Source organism: Trichomycterus rosablanca, chromosome 14 (genome assembly GCF_030014385.1).
Source record: "Trichomycterus rosablanca isolate fTriRos1 chromosome 14, fTriRos1.hap1, whole genome shotgun sequence".
In the NCBI taxonomy this organism is placed as follows: Eukaryota; Metazoa; Chordata; class Actinopteri; order Siluriformes; family Trichomycteridae; genus Trichomycterus; species Trichomycterus rosablanca.
Window position 1 is genome coordinate 36,078,796 of NC_086001.1, and position 14,654 is coordinate 36,093,449.

General features: G+C 42.0%; 2 protein-coding genes across 2 annotated transcripts in view; both read right to left on the minus strand.

Moving 5' to 3' along the window:
- On the minus strand, positions 1-3,881 carry LOC134326329 (5-hydroxytryptamine receptor 1F). Its single transcript, XM_063008473.1, has 4 exons — positions 3,812-3,881; positions 2,666-2,908; positions 1,335-1,495; positions 1-1,236 (listed from the first exon to the last, which is right to left on the minus strand). Exons 1-4 carry the CDS (start codon positions 3,879-3,881, stop codon positions 1-3), a joined length of 1,710 nt encoding a protein of 569 aa, XP_062864543.1.
- Positions 3,682-14,654, minus strand: part of tarbp1 (TAR (HIV-1) RNA binding protein 1) — a 27,670-nt gene continuing 16,697 nt past the window's right edge. The window contains exons 16-29 of the mRNA XM_063008192.1: positions 13,214-13,405; positions 12,925-13,118; positions 12,767-12,838; positions 11,492-11,612; positions 11,303-11,413; positions 11,080-11,232; positions 10,903-10,989; positions 8,769-8,989; positions 8,591-8,672; positions 8,343-8,514; positions 8,050-8,241; positions 5,899-6,023; positions 5,608-5,744; positions 3,682-4,059 (exon numbers count right to left, since the gene is read on the minus strand). Of these exons, the coding sequence (XP_062864262.1) occupies positions 3,894-4,059; positions 5,608-5,744; positions 5,899-6,023; positions 8,050-8,241; positions 8,343-8,514; positions 8,591-8,672; positions 8,769-8,989; positions 10,903-10,989; positions 11,080-11,232; positions 11,303-11,413; positions 11,492-11,612; positions 12,767-12,838; positions 12,925-13,118; positions 13,214-13,405 (2,025 nt within the window). The 3' untranslated portion in view covers positions 3,682-3,893. The remainder of the gene's footprint in view (positions 4,060-5,607; positions 5,745-5,898; positions 6,024-8,049; positions 8,242-8,342; positions 8,515-8,590; positions 8,673-8,768; positions 8,990-10,902; positions 10,990-11,079; positions 11,233-11,302; positions 11,414-11,491; positions 11,613-12,766; positions 12,839-12,924; positions 13,119-13,213; positions 13,406-14,654) is intronic.

The following is a 14,654-nucleotide window of genomic DNA, read 5'->3' on the forward strand; positions in this document are numbered from 1 at the left end:
TCAGCAGACGTCGTGCTCGACCCGCACCGTAATCTGTCCGTAAAAGAACGTGGCCTGTCTCTCCCCGACGGGCGAGGCGCCGCCGCCCCTCTCCGGCTCCCGCGGCACGGACGGGACCCGCAGGCGCCCGGACCCCCCGAGGGAACCGGCGCCGCCGCCACCGCAGTCGCGCCAGAGAGAACACGAGGAGGACGACGTGGAGAAGGAAGACGTCGACGCGCTCCCGGGCAGGAGGACCTCGCCGGGTTCCTCCGTCTTGGGGAAGGCGGCGTTTATGGTGAAGACGGACGAGTACTCCGACCCTAAGCCCGACCCTGCGCGGCGGGCACCGGCGTCCGGCTGGCCGCGCACGTCCGCGCTCGGGGACGCCCGCCCGGCGTCGGCTCTTCGCTCTCCCCGAACCCTGGCCTGGATCTTCCTCCGGAGGTTCTGGAGCGCCCCCTGGAAGCGCTTGCTGAGCAGCGCGTACAGGAGCGGGTTGAGGTCCGAGTTGAAGAGCACCAGCCAGTACGAGAAGGTGACGGCGGTCGACGGGACCTGGCTGACCGACTGCACCAAGGCCACGCCCATGTAAGGCGTCCAGCACAGGAAGAACGCCGCGATGACCATGAACAGCCTCAGGACGCCGTGATGCTGCGGCTGCCCGACCTGCTCCGCATCCCCGCTCTGGAAGTGCGCCAGGAAGGTGTGCAGCCGCCGCCGCCGCCGCCCGCTCCCGCCGGTCCGCCGGGCCGGTCCGCCCGGCAGGTCCTCCGAGACGAAGCTCCCGCTCACGTAGCACACCAGCCTGGACGGGTCGTGCGTCTCCGGCTCGGCACCGGGGCACCCCGGGACGGACCGGAAGTGCTCCCGGAGGTCGCGGATCCGCCGGGCGTGGTGCCGCGCCACCCGCACGATCTTCACGTAGCAGAAGAGGATGACGGCGGCCGGCAGGAGGAAGGAGAACACCGCCATGAACACCGTGTAGCTGGGGCTGCTGGCCCAGTTGACGGCGCAGCTGTACATGGGGGCCACGAAGCTCACGTCGCTCCAGCCCAGCAGCGGGGGGGAGCTGGTCAGGACGGCCTGCAGCCAGATCCACAGCACGGCCGCGCCCGTGCGCCAGGCGGTGCAGCGGGAGTTGTAGCGCAGGCAGTCCACGATGGAGTAGTAGCGGTCCATGGCGATGGCGGCCAGCGTCAGGACCGAGGCGGTGCAGTAGACCGAGGACGTGTAGCCCACGTACAGGCACAAGTCCTGCAGGAGTGAAGAAGAAAGAAAGAAGACGATTGGTCGACGGGCCACGCCCACGCTAATGCTAACGCTAACACGTACAGTACAACGGCCTTACTAACAGTGCAGTTCACCCATCCGTCGTTTATGAGCGAGACCGCCACGAACGGCATGACGCCGATGCCCACCAAGAAATCGCTGATGGCCAGGTTGATGATCAGGACCGACGTCACGCTGTGGAAGGTCTTGGTTGCCACGACGATAACGATGACCAGGATGTTTCCTAACGAAGCCAAGAGCCATCATTAATTTGCCCAGCTGGGGAACAGAACCCACACCCTTCCTCAATAAAAGCATTCATTCATTTATTGTGCACTTTACCACCGTTTTATCCTGGTCAGGGTCGCTGTGGGTACAATTCACACCCCACTCACACCTAGGGGCGATTTAGTATCTCTAATTAACCCAGCTGTGGGAAGAAACATGTGGATAAGTGGAGAACATGCTCACACACCTGGGAATCGAACCCAGGACCTTCGTGCTACCCACTGCGCCAACCGAATTATTCCAATATTTTTAGATAACGATTGTATTTCTTAAATAAAAATGATTAAACTGAAAAAAAAAAAAAAAACATTAAAATAACATTAATTTTTTTTTATTTTATATTATATAAAATATATAACAATATAATATAATGATTGAACTGTAAAAAATGAATATAAAAAAAGTTAAAACTATATAAAAAAATACAAAAATTATATAAAAAAATTATAATTATATGTATATAAAATAGATAACAGTATAACATAATGATTGAACTGCAAAAAAAGTTATATAAAACAATATAAACAAAAAAAATTTTGTAAAAAGTAAAAACAATGACTGAACTGCAATAAATTTTTTAAATATATATATAAAAATTATATATAAAAATACATAAAAACATAATATATAATAATAATATAATATGAATACAATAAAAATATATAAAAAATAAAAATTTAAAATGTATAATATATATATATATAAATAATATAAAAAATGTTATGATATATAAAAGATTTTATTAAAAACTTTTTAAAAAAGGTTAAAATTATATATAAAAAATTAAAAATATATATACACACACAATATAATGATTGAACTGCAAAAAAAATCACAATGTTTTTTAAATTTATTTATTGAATTGTTATATATTTATATTTGAATAATATAATTATATAATAATAATAATTCAATAAATAAGAAACATTACGTGTGATTTTTTTATTTGCAGTTCAATAATAATAATAATAATAACAATAATAACAATAATAATAATAATAATAATAATATTTCAGCCAATAAAATCAATGAACTAATAATTTACCAGTTGATCAGAAAAACTAGGTCCCATATGTATTAAAGATTGATTTCAGCGTGCTCTCTGCATGATAAAATGAAAGCGTACCCATGACCGCCCCGACACACATGAGCACCATCAGCACCTCCAGCAGCAGGAGCTTCCCGTGCGGGAACAGATCCAGCCGGGACTCGGTGGAGTTCCTCCAGGAGATCCGCAGCTCCCCCAGGTACGGCTCGTCACGATCCAGCCACCTGCTGCCCGGTAGGTCCATCTGCCCCGCCGACCGCCGGCGTTCACTCAGGAACCGGGCGGGACCTCGGGAGCGGAGTCCCGGACAGCGTCGTGTGTCTGATCCAGGTAACGAACACAGGTGGGTATGGAGAGGGCGGGGGGAGGAGAGGGGGGGGGGTGTAGGGGGACGAGCTCCGAGCGCCTTCGGCTCGCTGATAAGGCGGAAAATCAAACACCCAGCGATCAGATCGAATATGCAAACAATTCTAGATAAATCCGTCCTACTGATGCTTTATTTCCCACAATTCATTTCATACGTCGATGGTTTTAGTCCCGAAAAATGCAGCATAAAGGGTGTCGCTGAAAATGACCTTCCCCCCTTTTTCCCCCCCAATTTAGTGTAACCGATCAATCCTCCGCTACTGGGGGGGGGGCCCGCCGTACTATCCCCCACTTCTGCACAGGCGCCTCAGGCTGCAAGACCCCGCCCCCTTTTTTTGTCCGTTCTTCCCCCCCCCCAGCAGATTTTAGTGATCGATGCCACTAGGGGGCGCCCAGCCGACTGCCTAGATTTCACCATCTACAGTCCATAATATTACTGAAGGATTCATCGTTTCAGTAAGACGATGCCAAGCCACCCTCTGCATCTTGGCTTTCACGACTACCACAGCTACAGCTGTCCCCTGTCCCAGCTTTTCTCGGCATAATTCGACAGTATCAGTTTAGGGAAGGCCCTTTCCTGTTCCAGCATGAGTGTTTCGGACTAATTCTCACAGGCATACTTCAAACTCTTGTAAGTTTAAGACCGTTTGGTCCGGCAAGTTCACGATCAGGCGTCCAAATACTTTCGGTCATACAGCGCATGCAAGAATAAAACAGCAAAACTATGATTTGATAAACGATCACGTCTTTAATAGGTTATTCGGTATCAAAAGCAACTCGGTTACAAAGAGAAACAAGTCAAAGTATTAAACTGTCCGTAGTATTCCAACGGTTGCCGGGGTGTCGCCGGGGTGTTGCCAGGCGCCTGCAGGGATCCTTGTGCGAAAATACCAGCAAACACTCTGCGAGGAGTGGGGTGCAATGACATTTCGGCCCCGGGTCAGTGCAGAGCCTCGTTCGGGGCCGAGTGCTGCCGGGTGTACTCCCACACCAGCAGGGCGGCGCTGACGTGCACGTTGAGCGATCGCGTCACCCCCCGCTGAGGAATCTCCACGCACACGTCCAGCCACTGCAGCATGTCGGCGGGGATCCCCTCCCTCTCATTCCTAAAACCAGACAGAGAAGTGATATAAAAACTAAATATAACACTAAATATTAATAACCTTAAATATAAATAACATTCATTATAAATAACATTAAATATAATTAACATTAATTATCAATAACACTAAATATAAATAACATTAATTATAAATAACATTAAATAGAAATAACACTAAATATAAATAACATTCATTATAAATAACATTCATTATAAATAACACTAAATATAAATAACATTCATTATAAATAACATTAAATATAATTAACATTAATTATAAATAACACTAAATATAAATAACATTAATTATAAATAACATTAAATACAAATAACAATCATTATAAATAACACTAAATAAAAATAACATTAAATATAAATAACACTAAATATAAATAACATTCATTATAAATAACATTAAATATAATTAACATTAATTATAAATAACACTAAATATAAATAACATTAATTATAAATAACACTAAATAAAAATAACATTAAATATAAATAACATTCATTATAAATAACATTAAATATAAATAACATTCATTATAAATAACATTAAATATAATTAACATTCATTATAAATAACAATAAATATAAATAACATTCATTATAAATAACACTAAATATAAATAACATTAATTATAAATAACAATAAATATAAATAACATTCATTATAAATAACATTAAATATAAATAACATTAATTATAAATAACACTAAATAGAAATAACTAATTATAAATAACATTAAATAGAAATAACATTAATTATAAATAACACTAAATATAAATAACACTAAATATAAACAATAATAAATATAAATAATATTAAATATAAATAACATTAAATATAAACAATAATAAATATAAATATAAATAACAATAAATGTAAATGTAAATAATATTAAATATAAATAACACTAAATATAAATATAAATAACACTAAATATAAATATAAATAACACTAAATATAAATAATATTAAATATAAATAACACTAAATATAAATATAAATAACACTAAATATAAATATAAATAGTATTAAATATAAATAACACTAAATATAAATATAAATAACACTAAATATAAATATAAATAACACTAAATATAAATAATATTAAATATAAATAACACTAAATATAAATATAAATAACACTAAATATAAATATAAATAATATTAAATATAAATAACACTAAATATAAATATAAATAACACTAAATATAAATATAAATAACACTAAATATAAATAATATTAAATATAAATAACACTAAATATAAATATAAATAACACTAAATATAAATATAAATAGTATTAAATATAAATAACACTAAATGTAAATGTAAATAATATTAAATATAAACAAAACTAAATATATAGAACATTAAATCAGTAATCATCAGTCATCATGTTGACGAGGACCCTGCATGTCAGAACTCGCTACGACGCGCCCGAGGGAGCGACATCAATTAGCCGGCTAGTGCTAACCGCTGTGTCAGCTCTTGCAGAGACACAGATTAGCCTGAGTGCGCCGTTACCGTGGCGTTACCTTACCCTAAAAGCAGGAGGCTCTTCTGTGGGAACCGGTACGATTCCAGACTCTGGCTGTTAGCCGTCTGCTCCACACCGATGATGGAGTAACCCTCGTTCTTCTTCTGCTGTAGAAACGCTGGGAGGTCGTTCGGTTTGACCTGGAACAGAAAGAGGGAAATAAATGTACACGTACACCACGTGGTCAAAAGTATTGGGACGCCCATATACAGATCTTTTTAGACTCGAGTATGTCCGTGTGTGGGAATTTGTGCCTGTCCGGTACTATAAGTGTGACGTGTAGCATGAACCGACCTCCAGCAGTGGTAGCCAGAGCTCAGACGAGACGCTCAGGGCCTGGAACTGTCTGTCGCTGATGTGATGCGAGCCGCCCAGGACCAGAGCGCTGGCTCCGAAGATCTCGCATGTTCTACACAGACCTGAGGACCAGCACGAAAAACACACACATACACGAGTACAGGGATGAGCAATGTCTGTCGTTACGCTGTCGTACGCAGATAAGAAACTACAGTTAGCACAGAATGGAGGTTCCGAAATCCAACACACAATGTCATGTGACTAGAGCGGTATGAAGTGAGGGCTATAGGATCTGTTCTTGGTTCTTCAGCTATTCCACTAACACAGTTCAAACCTCTAGCACGCCGTCTAGACACACATTTGGTATCATGTGTGTGCGCACTGGTCTAACCTTCCGTCGTCATGGAGATGGTACCGTATGGTACCGTATGCGAGCGGGACGATCAAAAAGAGTCAATATTTATTTAATAAATGGGTTTTTCGCTCCATAAAGAAACACACAGGTCAAAATAAATAAAGAAAAAAGGACACGGGCGGGGCCGGTGTGTATTTTCAAGTAGTCATACCGACTAATCCCGGCGTCTTAGCAACACCAGGCCTGGAATCCCCCCCCCAAAATCTCCTGGTTTGTTTCCTCAAACATTAAATATAAAAAACACTAAATATAAACAATAATAAATATAAATAACACTAAATATAAATAACTTTAAATATAAATAACACTAAATACAAATAACACTAAATACAAATAATACTAAATATAAATAACATTAAATATAAATAAAATTAAATATAAATAACACTAAACATAAATAACACTAAATATAAACAATAATAAATATAAATAACACTACATACAAATAACACTACATACCAATAACACTAAAATTAACAATAATAAATATAAATAACACTAAACATAAATAAAACTAAATATAAATAACACTAAATATAAACAATAATAAATATAAATAACATTAAATATAAACAACATTAAATATAAATAACATTAATAATATAAATAATATTAAATAAATAACACTAAATATAAAAACATTAAATATAAATAATATTAAATATAAATAACACTAAATATAAATAATATTAAATATAAATAACACTAAATATAAATAACACTACATATAAATAACACTGAATATAAACAATAATAAATATAAATAACACTAAATATAAACAATAATAAATATAAATAACACTAAATATAAATAACACTAAATATAAATAACACTAAATATAAACAATAATAAATATAAATAACATTAAATATAAACAACATTAAATATAAATAACATTAATAATATAAATAATATTAAATAAATAACACTAAATATAAAAACATTAAATATAAATAACACTAAATATAAAAACATTAAATATAAATAATATTAAATATAAATAACACTAAATATAAATAATATTAAATATAAATAACACTAAATATAAATAAAACTACATATAAATAACACTGAATATAAACAATAATAAATATAAATAACACTAAATATAAACAATAATAAATATAAACAACACTAAATATAAACAATAATAAATATAAATAACACTAAATATAAACAATAATAAATATAAATAACACTAAATATAAACAATAATAAATATAAATAACACTAAATATAAACAATAATAAATATAAATAACACTAAATATAAACAATAATAAATATAAATAACACTAAATATAAACAATAATAAATATAAATAACACTAAATATAAACAATAATAAATATAAATAACACTAAATATAAATAACACTACATACAAATAACACTAAATATAAACAATAATAAATATAAATAACACTAAACATAAATAACACTAAATATAAATAACACTAAATATAAACAATAATAAATATAAATAACACTAAACATAAATAACACTAAATATAAACAATAATAATAAATAACATTAAATATAAATAACATTAATAATAAAAATAACATTAAATATAAATATAAAATGAGCCGTGTATGCCCCACCCCTTGTGGTTGCTTTCCTATCGACCCGATCGACCCTTCGTAATTCTAGCTCCGCCCAGTCTGCCCAGTCTACATGAACACGAAACGTGTGTGTGTGTGTGTGTGAAAGCGTGGAACACGCGTCTCCTACCGCCGAGGTTCGCGGGCTTGTCGATGAGCGAGGCGACCACCAGCAGGCCGCCGCCCGGTTTGCCCAGACGGGCCGCCCGCTGCTGCGCCGTCAGCTGAGGCTCCTGCTCGCGCACGCTCAGGCTCCAGGGGGCGATCTTCTTCTGCACGTCCGCCCGCCGCGCCTCCGCCTCCGACTCCGCCCCCGGGTCGCCTGCAGAGGGCACAGGTGTCACACGCTACGCTAGGAGCGACGGCAGACGAGACGGGCACAAATCCCCACAGCCCGGGGAGGTGGGAAACGGACGGCCGTACCTCTGTCCTGCTGGATCCAGTCCCCAGGCCGCAGCTCCCTCAGCCCGCCGCCCGGGTTCCTCACGGGGGCCGAGCCGCCGGGCCCCGGGTCCGCCGACGTCCCGAACTTCCAGGCGGGCACGCACTCGTCGTCCGCCAGCTCCGACAGCCGCGGGAAGGCGTGGAATATCGTCTGGGGACGGACACGGAGAGCGGGAGGTTGAGTCCGAGGACGGACCCGACGGAGGGGAGAAGGTTCGGGGACGTACCTCGAGGCTGTGATCGTGGACGGGGTGGAAGCGGCTGAAGAAGAAGTGCTCCTGGATTCTGGACCAGTTCTTGTTGGCATTGCTGCACCGACACACACACACACACACACACACACACACACTCATAAACACACACTCGTCCTCTCCGAGCGTATTAAAAGAACCGACCGGACCTCACCCGGTGTTCTGCGCGGCCTCGGCTTGATCCAGACACGCCTCCACGACCGCCGCCAGCCCGTCCGGAGACGCCGCGACCCCCTCTCTACATCCGGCCAGGACGGGAGCGTCCCTCAGGGCCCAGACCCTCTTCAGGGCCAGCAGGGCGTACAGACGGACGCTGAAGTTGTGACTGAAGCACCAGAGCAGGATCACCTCCACGGCCCTCCGCCACTGCCGGGCCTGGAGCACAACGTCCGCTCATCAGTCTGCCATCCCAGACTCATCATATCAGAGTCGTTTGCTTTCCCCCATTTGACTCCCAATTGAATCAAACTTATTTTTGTCGCTCTGTTTTAAAATCAATAAAGAGTCGTTTGATTTTTTTATTTTTATTTTTTAGAATCAATGAGGAGTCGTTTGCTTTCCCCCCATTTGACTCCCAATTGAATCAAACTCATTTTTGTCGCTCTGTTTAAGGGTCACCGAGGAGTCGTTTGCTTTCTTTTTAGAATCAATGAAGAGTCGTTTGCTTTTTCCCCCCATTTGACTTCCAATTGAATCAATGAAGAGTCGTTTGCCTTTTTCCCATTTGACCCCCAAATGTATTCAACTCATTTTGTCGCTCTGTTTAAAACCAGTGAAGAGTCGTTTTCTTCTTTTCCTCCCATTTGACTCCCAATCAAATACATTCCTGAGCCAATTGAATCAATGAAGAGTTGTTTACTTTTCCCTATTTGACTCCCAATTGAATCAAACTCATTTTTGTCGCTCTGTTTTAGAATCAATAAAAAGTTATTAGCTTTTTTCTCCTCATTCGACTCCCAAATGATTCAAACTCATTTTTGTCGCTGTTTAAAACCAATGAAGAGTCGTTTTCTTCTTTTCCCCATTTGACTCCCGATCGAATCGAATCCCAAGCCAATGGAAACGACGAAGAGTCGTTTTCTTGTTCCCCAATCCGATCGATTTCCGAACCAACTGAATCAGTTAAGAGTCGTTTGCTTTCCCCCATTTGACTCCCAATCAATGAGGAGTTGTTTTCTTCATCCCATTTGACTCCCAATGGAATCACATCCCAAGCCAACTGAACTTATTTTTGTCGCTCTGTTTTAGAATCAGTGAAGAGTCGTTTGCTTCCCCCATTTGACTCCCGATTGAACTGAACTCATTTTTGTCCCTTTGTTTGAGAGTCAATGAAGAGTTGTTTGCTTTTTTTTTTTTTTAGAATCAATAGAGTCGTTTGCTTTCCCCCATTTGACTCCTAATTGAATCAAACGTATTTTTATTGCTGTTTTAAAATCAATAGAGTCGTTTGCTTTCGTTTGCCAATTGAATTAAACTCATTTTTGTCCCTTTGTTTGAGAGTCAATGAAGAGTCGTTTCCTTTTTTTTTGAATCAATAAAGAGTCGTTTGCTTTCCCCCATTTGACTCCCAATTGAATCAAACTTATTTTTGTTGCTCAGTTTTAGGATCAACGAGGAGTCGTTTGCTTTCCTTTTAGAATCAATGAAGAGTCGTTTGCTTTCCCCCATTTGACTCCCAATTGAATCGAACTTATTTTTGTTGCAATCTTTAAGAATCAATGAAGAGTCGTTTTCTTCTTTCCCCCATTTGACTCCCAATCAAATATATTCCAGAGCCAATTGAATCAGTGAAGAGTCGTTTGCCTTTTTCCCATTTGACCCCCAATCAAATCTATTCCAGAAGTCGTTTGCTTTTCTTTAGAATCAATGAAGAGTCATTTGCTTTTTCCACCATTTGACTCCCAATTGAATCAAACTCATTTTTGTCGCTCTGTTTTAGAATCAATGAAGAGTCATTTGCTTTTTCCACCATTTGACTCCCAATTGATTCGAACTCATTTTTGTCGCTGTTTTAGAATCAATAAAGAGTCGTTTGCTATTTTCCCCAGTTGACTCCCAATTGAATCAAACTTATTTTTGTCGCTCTGTTTTAGAATCAATAAAGAGTCGTTTGGTATTTCCCCCCATTTGACTCCTAACTGAATCAAACGTCACGAGCGTGTAAGACGTGAGAGACGTCGGTATCGATACCATGGATATCTGGATCGATCCCCCCCGTTGTCGCGTGGTGATTGCGCTTGTGTTACCGATGTTTTGCTCTGTCGGAGGTAGAAAGTCTCGACCCGTACCTTGTCCTCCAGTCTGGGCAGGAAGACCTCGAGGTGGACCAGGACGGACAGGAAGGTGCAGACGCTGGTCCTGGTCTTCTCCTGATCCTGACGGAACGAGAGATTTTTGAACGTTATCCGAGACGATCAGAACGGCGGTAACGGTCTGTACCGCGTCCCGGCGGGTTCGTTACGTACCGCGTCGAAGCAGCCCCACAGGCGCTCGATTTGAGACGGGTCCCGGTGGAGGATCAGGATCAGAGCCCATTCCATGAGATACTTGACGGACGCCTGGTTGCAGCGGAACCCCGCCTCGCACGCCGGGCCGACCACGCCCTCCGCCACGAACTCCTGAGCGAGACGGAGCTAATCAGAGCTGTACCTGTACAGAGGTGTAGAGTCAGGTGCACACGTCCCTTACCGGCCTCAGTTTGGGCAGCAGCAGCAGCACCGTCTGCCACGCCCTGTTCTTCACCCGATGCTGCAGAGAGTTGCTATAGTAACGCACTTTCGACCTCGACACGTCCTCGTCCTAGAAGAACACGGAGAGGAGAGTGAGGGCCGCGCCCGGGCGTCCGGGGGGGAACGAGAGGGCGGGGCCACGCCGTACCTTTCTCAGCAGACGCCGCACCAGCTCCTCCATCAGCGCCCGGTGCAGGTCGTCGGAGGGTTCCAGACGATTCAGGAAGGTCACGACGCAAACGCGCGGGAACTGATCGTCCCGACTCTCGCTGGAATCAAAGGAATCAAAGCGGTTTTACGATTCAGTGACGAGTCGTTTGCTTTTTTCTGCTCATTTGACTCCCAATTGAATTGAATCCCAAGTCAATTGAATCGAACAAATTTTTTATCGCTCTGTTTTAGAATCAATAAAGAGTCGCTTTTTTTTTTTTTTTTTTTTTTAGAATCAATGAAGAGTCGTTTGCTTCCTCACCATTTGACTCCCAATTGAATCAAACTCATTTTTGTCGCTGTTTCAGAATCACTGAGGAGTCTTTTTTTTTATCTCCCCATTTGATTCCTAATCGAATCGAATCCCAAGCCAATCGAACCAATAAAGAGTCGTTTAGTTTTTCCCCATTTGATTCCTAATCGAATCGAATCCCAAGCCAATTGAACCAATGAAGAATCGTGTTCTTTTTCCTCATTTGACTCCCAATTGAATCCAAAGCCAATTGAACCAATGAAGAATCGTGTTCTTTTTCCTCATTTGACTCCCGATCGAATCAAATACAAAGCCAATTGAACCAATGAAGAGTCGTTTTCTTTTTCCCCATTTGACTGCCAATCGAATTGAATCCCAGGCCAATTGAACCAATAAAGAGTCGTTTAGTTTTTCCCGTTTGACTCCCGATCGAATCAAATACAAAGCCAATTGAACCAATGAAGAATCGTTTTCTTTTTCCTCATTTGACTCCCGATCGAATCAAATCCAAAGCCAATTGAACCAATGAAGAATCGTTTTCTTTTTCCTCATTTGACTCCCAATCAAATCAAATCCCAGGCCAATTGAACCAATAAAGAGTCGTTTAGTTTTTCCCATTTGACTCCCGATCGAATCAAATACAAAGCCAATTGAACCAATGAAGAGTCGTTTGCTTTTTTCCCATTTGACTCTTAATCAAATCTCAAGCCAATTGAACCAATAGAGTCGTTTTCTTTTTTCCATTTGATTCCCTGTGAAATCGAACTCATTTTTGACGCTCTGTTTTAGAATCAATGAAGAGTCGTTTGCCTTTTTTCCTTATTTGACTCCCAATCAAATTGAATCCCAGGCCAATTGTCGCTCTGTTTAGGAATCAATAAGGAGTCATTTTCTTCCCCTCATTTGACTCCCTCCCCCCCCCAGGCACGGTTGCATCGTGTAAACAGTACACGGTCTGACCTGGGTAGGGTGGCTTCAGCTTCACACTCCGTCTCCAGGTTCCTCACGTAGGTTTCCACCTCCTGCAGGACTCTTCAATAGAGCAGAGAGGAACGTGAGATAGATCGATCGCGCCGCGCCCCGGTCACTAATCCCAGCACAAAGGCCCCGCCCGGTACCTCTGATCTCTTCTGGAGACCGGCCCGTACACGCAGGCCTCGGTCAGCAGGTCCGCGTGGCGGAGGGCGCTCCGGAAGGCCTCGCCCGTGCGCCCGGCGGGGTCGGGCGGGTACCAGGTGCTGCAGCAGTGCCGGATCAGCACGTTAAATACGCCCGATTTGGACCGGGAGAGTTCCAGCAGCTCGTCCTTCACCTACAATAACAGATAAAGAAATAAAACCACCCCGACACGAGGTCACGATCGGGTCGGGTCGGGTCCCGCTCCGGCGCCCCGGCGCTCCGGCTCACCTGTCGTACGCAGGAGGCCACCCCGCCGCTCCTCCCGTCCTCCTTCAGCTCCAGGACGCGGCGCTGGAAAGCCAGCCGCACGAAGGAACGCAGGGTGGGCCAGAAGTCATGAGCGTTCACGCCCAGCGCCCGGACCAGCCTCCAGGAGACCGATATCGCCTCGGCGCACGCCGCCTCCTCGTGCGGGAGCATCTGGGACGGGACAGAAGGAATCAGGACCGAACGAATCCCACGATTCACATCGAACAGAGCGTTTACACTTCATTGTTCAGATCCGGAGACTGAAGAGGACGTCATTTACATCGCTCTGTTTTACAATCAGTGAAGAGTCGTTTGCTTTTTCTCTATTTGACTCCCAATCATATTGAATCGAATCCCAGGCTAATTGAACGTACTTTCGTAGCTGTTATAGAATCAATGAAGAATCATTTGCCTTCCCCCCCCATTTGACTCCTGATCAAAACGAATCCCACGCCAATTGAACCAACGAAGAGTCGTTCCAATCAAATCAAATGAAGAATCAATAAGGAGTCGTTTTCTTTTTCCCCATTTGACTCCCAATCGTACTGAATCGAATCCCAAGCCAACTGAACCAATGAAGAGTCGTTTGCTTTTTTTCCCTATTTGACTCCCAATCGTACTGAATCGAATCCCAAGCCAACTGAACCAATGAAGAGTCGTTTGCTTTTTTTCCCTATTTGACTCCCAATCGTACTGAATCGAATCCCAAGCCAACTGAACCAATGAAGAGTCGTTTGCTTTTTTTCCCTATTTGACTCCCAATCGTACTGAATCGAATCCCAAGCCAACTGAACCAATGAAGAGTCGTTTTCTTTTTTCCCTATTTGACTCCCAATCGTACTGAATCGAATCCCAAGCCAACTGAACCAATGAAGAGTCGTTTGCTTTTTTTCCCTATTTGACTCCCAATCGTACTGAATCGAATCCCAAGCCAACTGAACCAATGAAGAGTCGTTTGCTTTTTTTCCCTATTTGACTCCCAATCGTACTGAATCGAATCCCAAGCCAACTGAACCAATGAAGAGTCGTTTTCTTTTTTCCCTATTTGACTCCCAATCGTACTGAATCGAATCCCAAGCCAACTGAACCAATGAAGAGTCGTTTGCTTTTTCCCCATTTGACTCCAAATCGGACTGAATCGAATCCCAAGCCAACTGAACCAATGAAGAGTCGTTTGCTTTTTCCCCATTTGACTCCAAATCGGACTGAATCGAATCCCAAGTTAACTGAACCAATGAAGAGTCGTTTTCTTTTTCCCCATTTGACTCCCAATCGTACTGAATCGAATCCCAAGCCAACTGAACCAATGAAGAGTCGTTTTCTTTTTCCCTATTTGACTCCCAATCGTACTGAATCGAATCCAAAGCAAACTGTACTTATTTTCGTCACCGTTTAAGAATCATTAAAGGCTAAGCACCAC

What these genes read in the sequence shown, in the direction of transcription:
- LOC134326329 (XM_063008473.1), bottom strand. Translation starts at nt 3,881, where the DNA reads ATGTCATTGCACCCCACTCCTCGCAGAGTGTTTGCTGGTATTTTCGCA. An exon ending in AGGATCCCTGCAGGCGCCTG is followed by an intron (nt 2,909 to 3,811) that starts GCAACACCCCGG and finishes TACCTGGATCAG; the next exon opens with ACACACGACGCTGTCCGGGA. An exon ending in ACGGATGGGTGAACTGCACT is followed by an intron (nt 1,237 to 1,334) that starts GTTAGTAAGGCC and finishes TCACTCCTGCAG; the next exon opens with GACTTGTGCCTGTACGTGGG.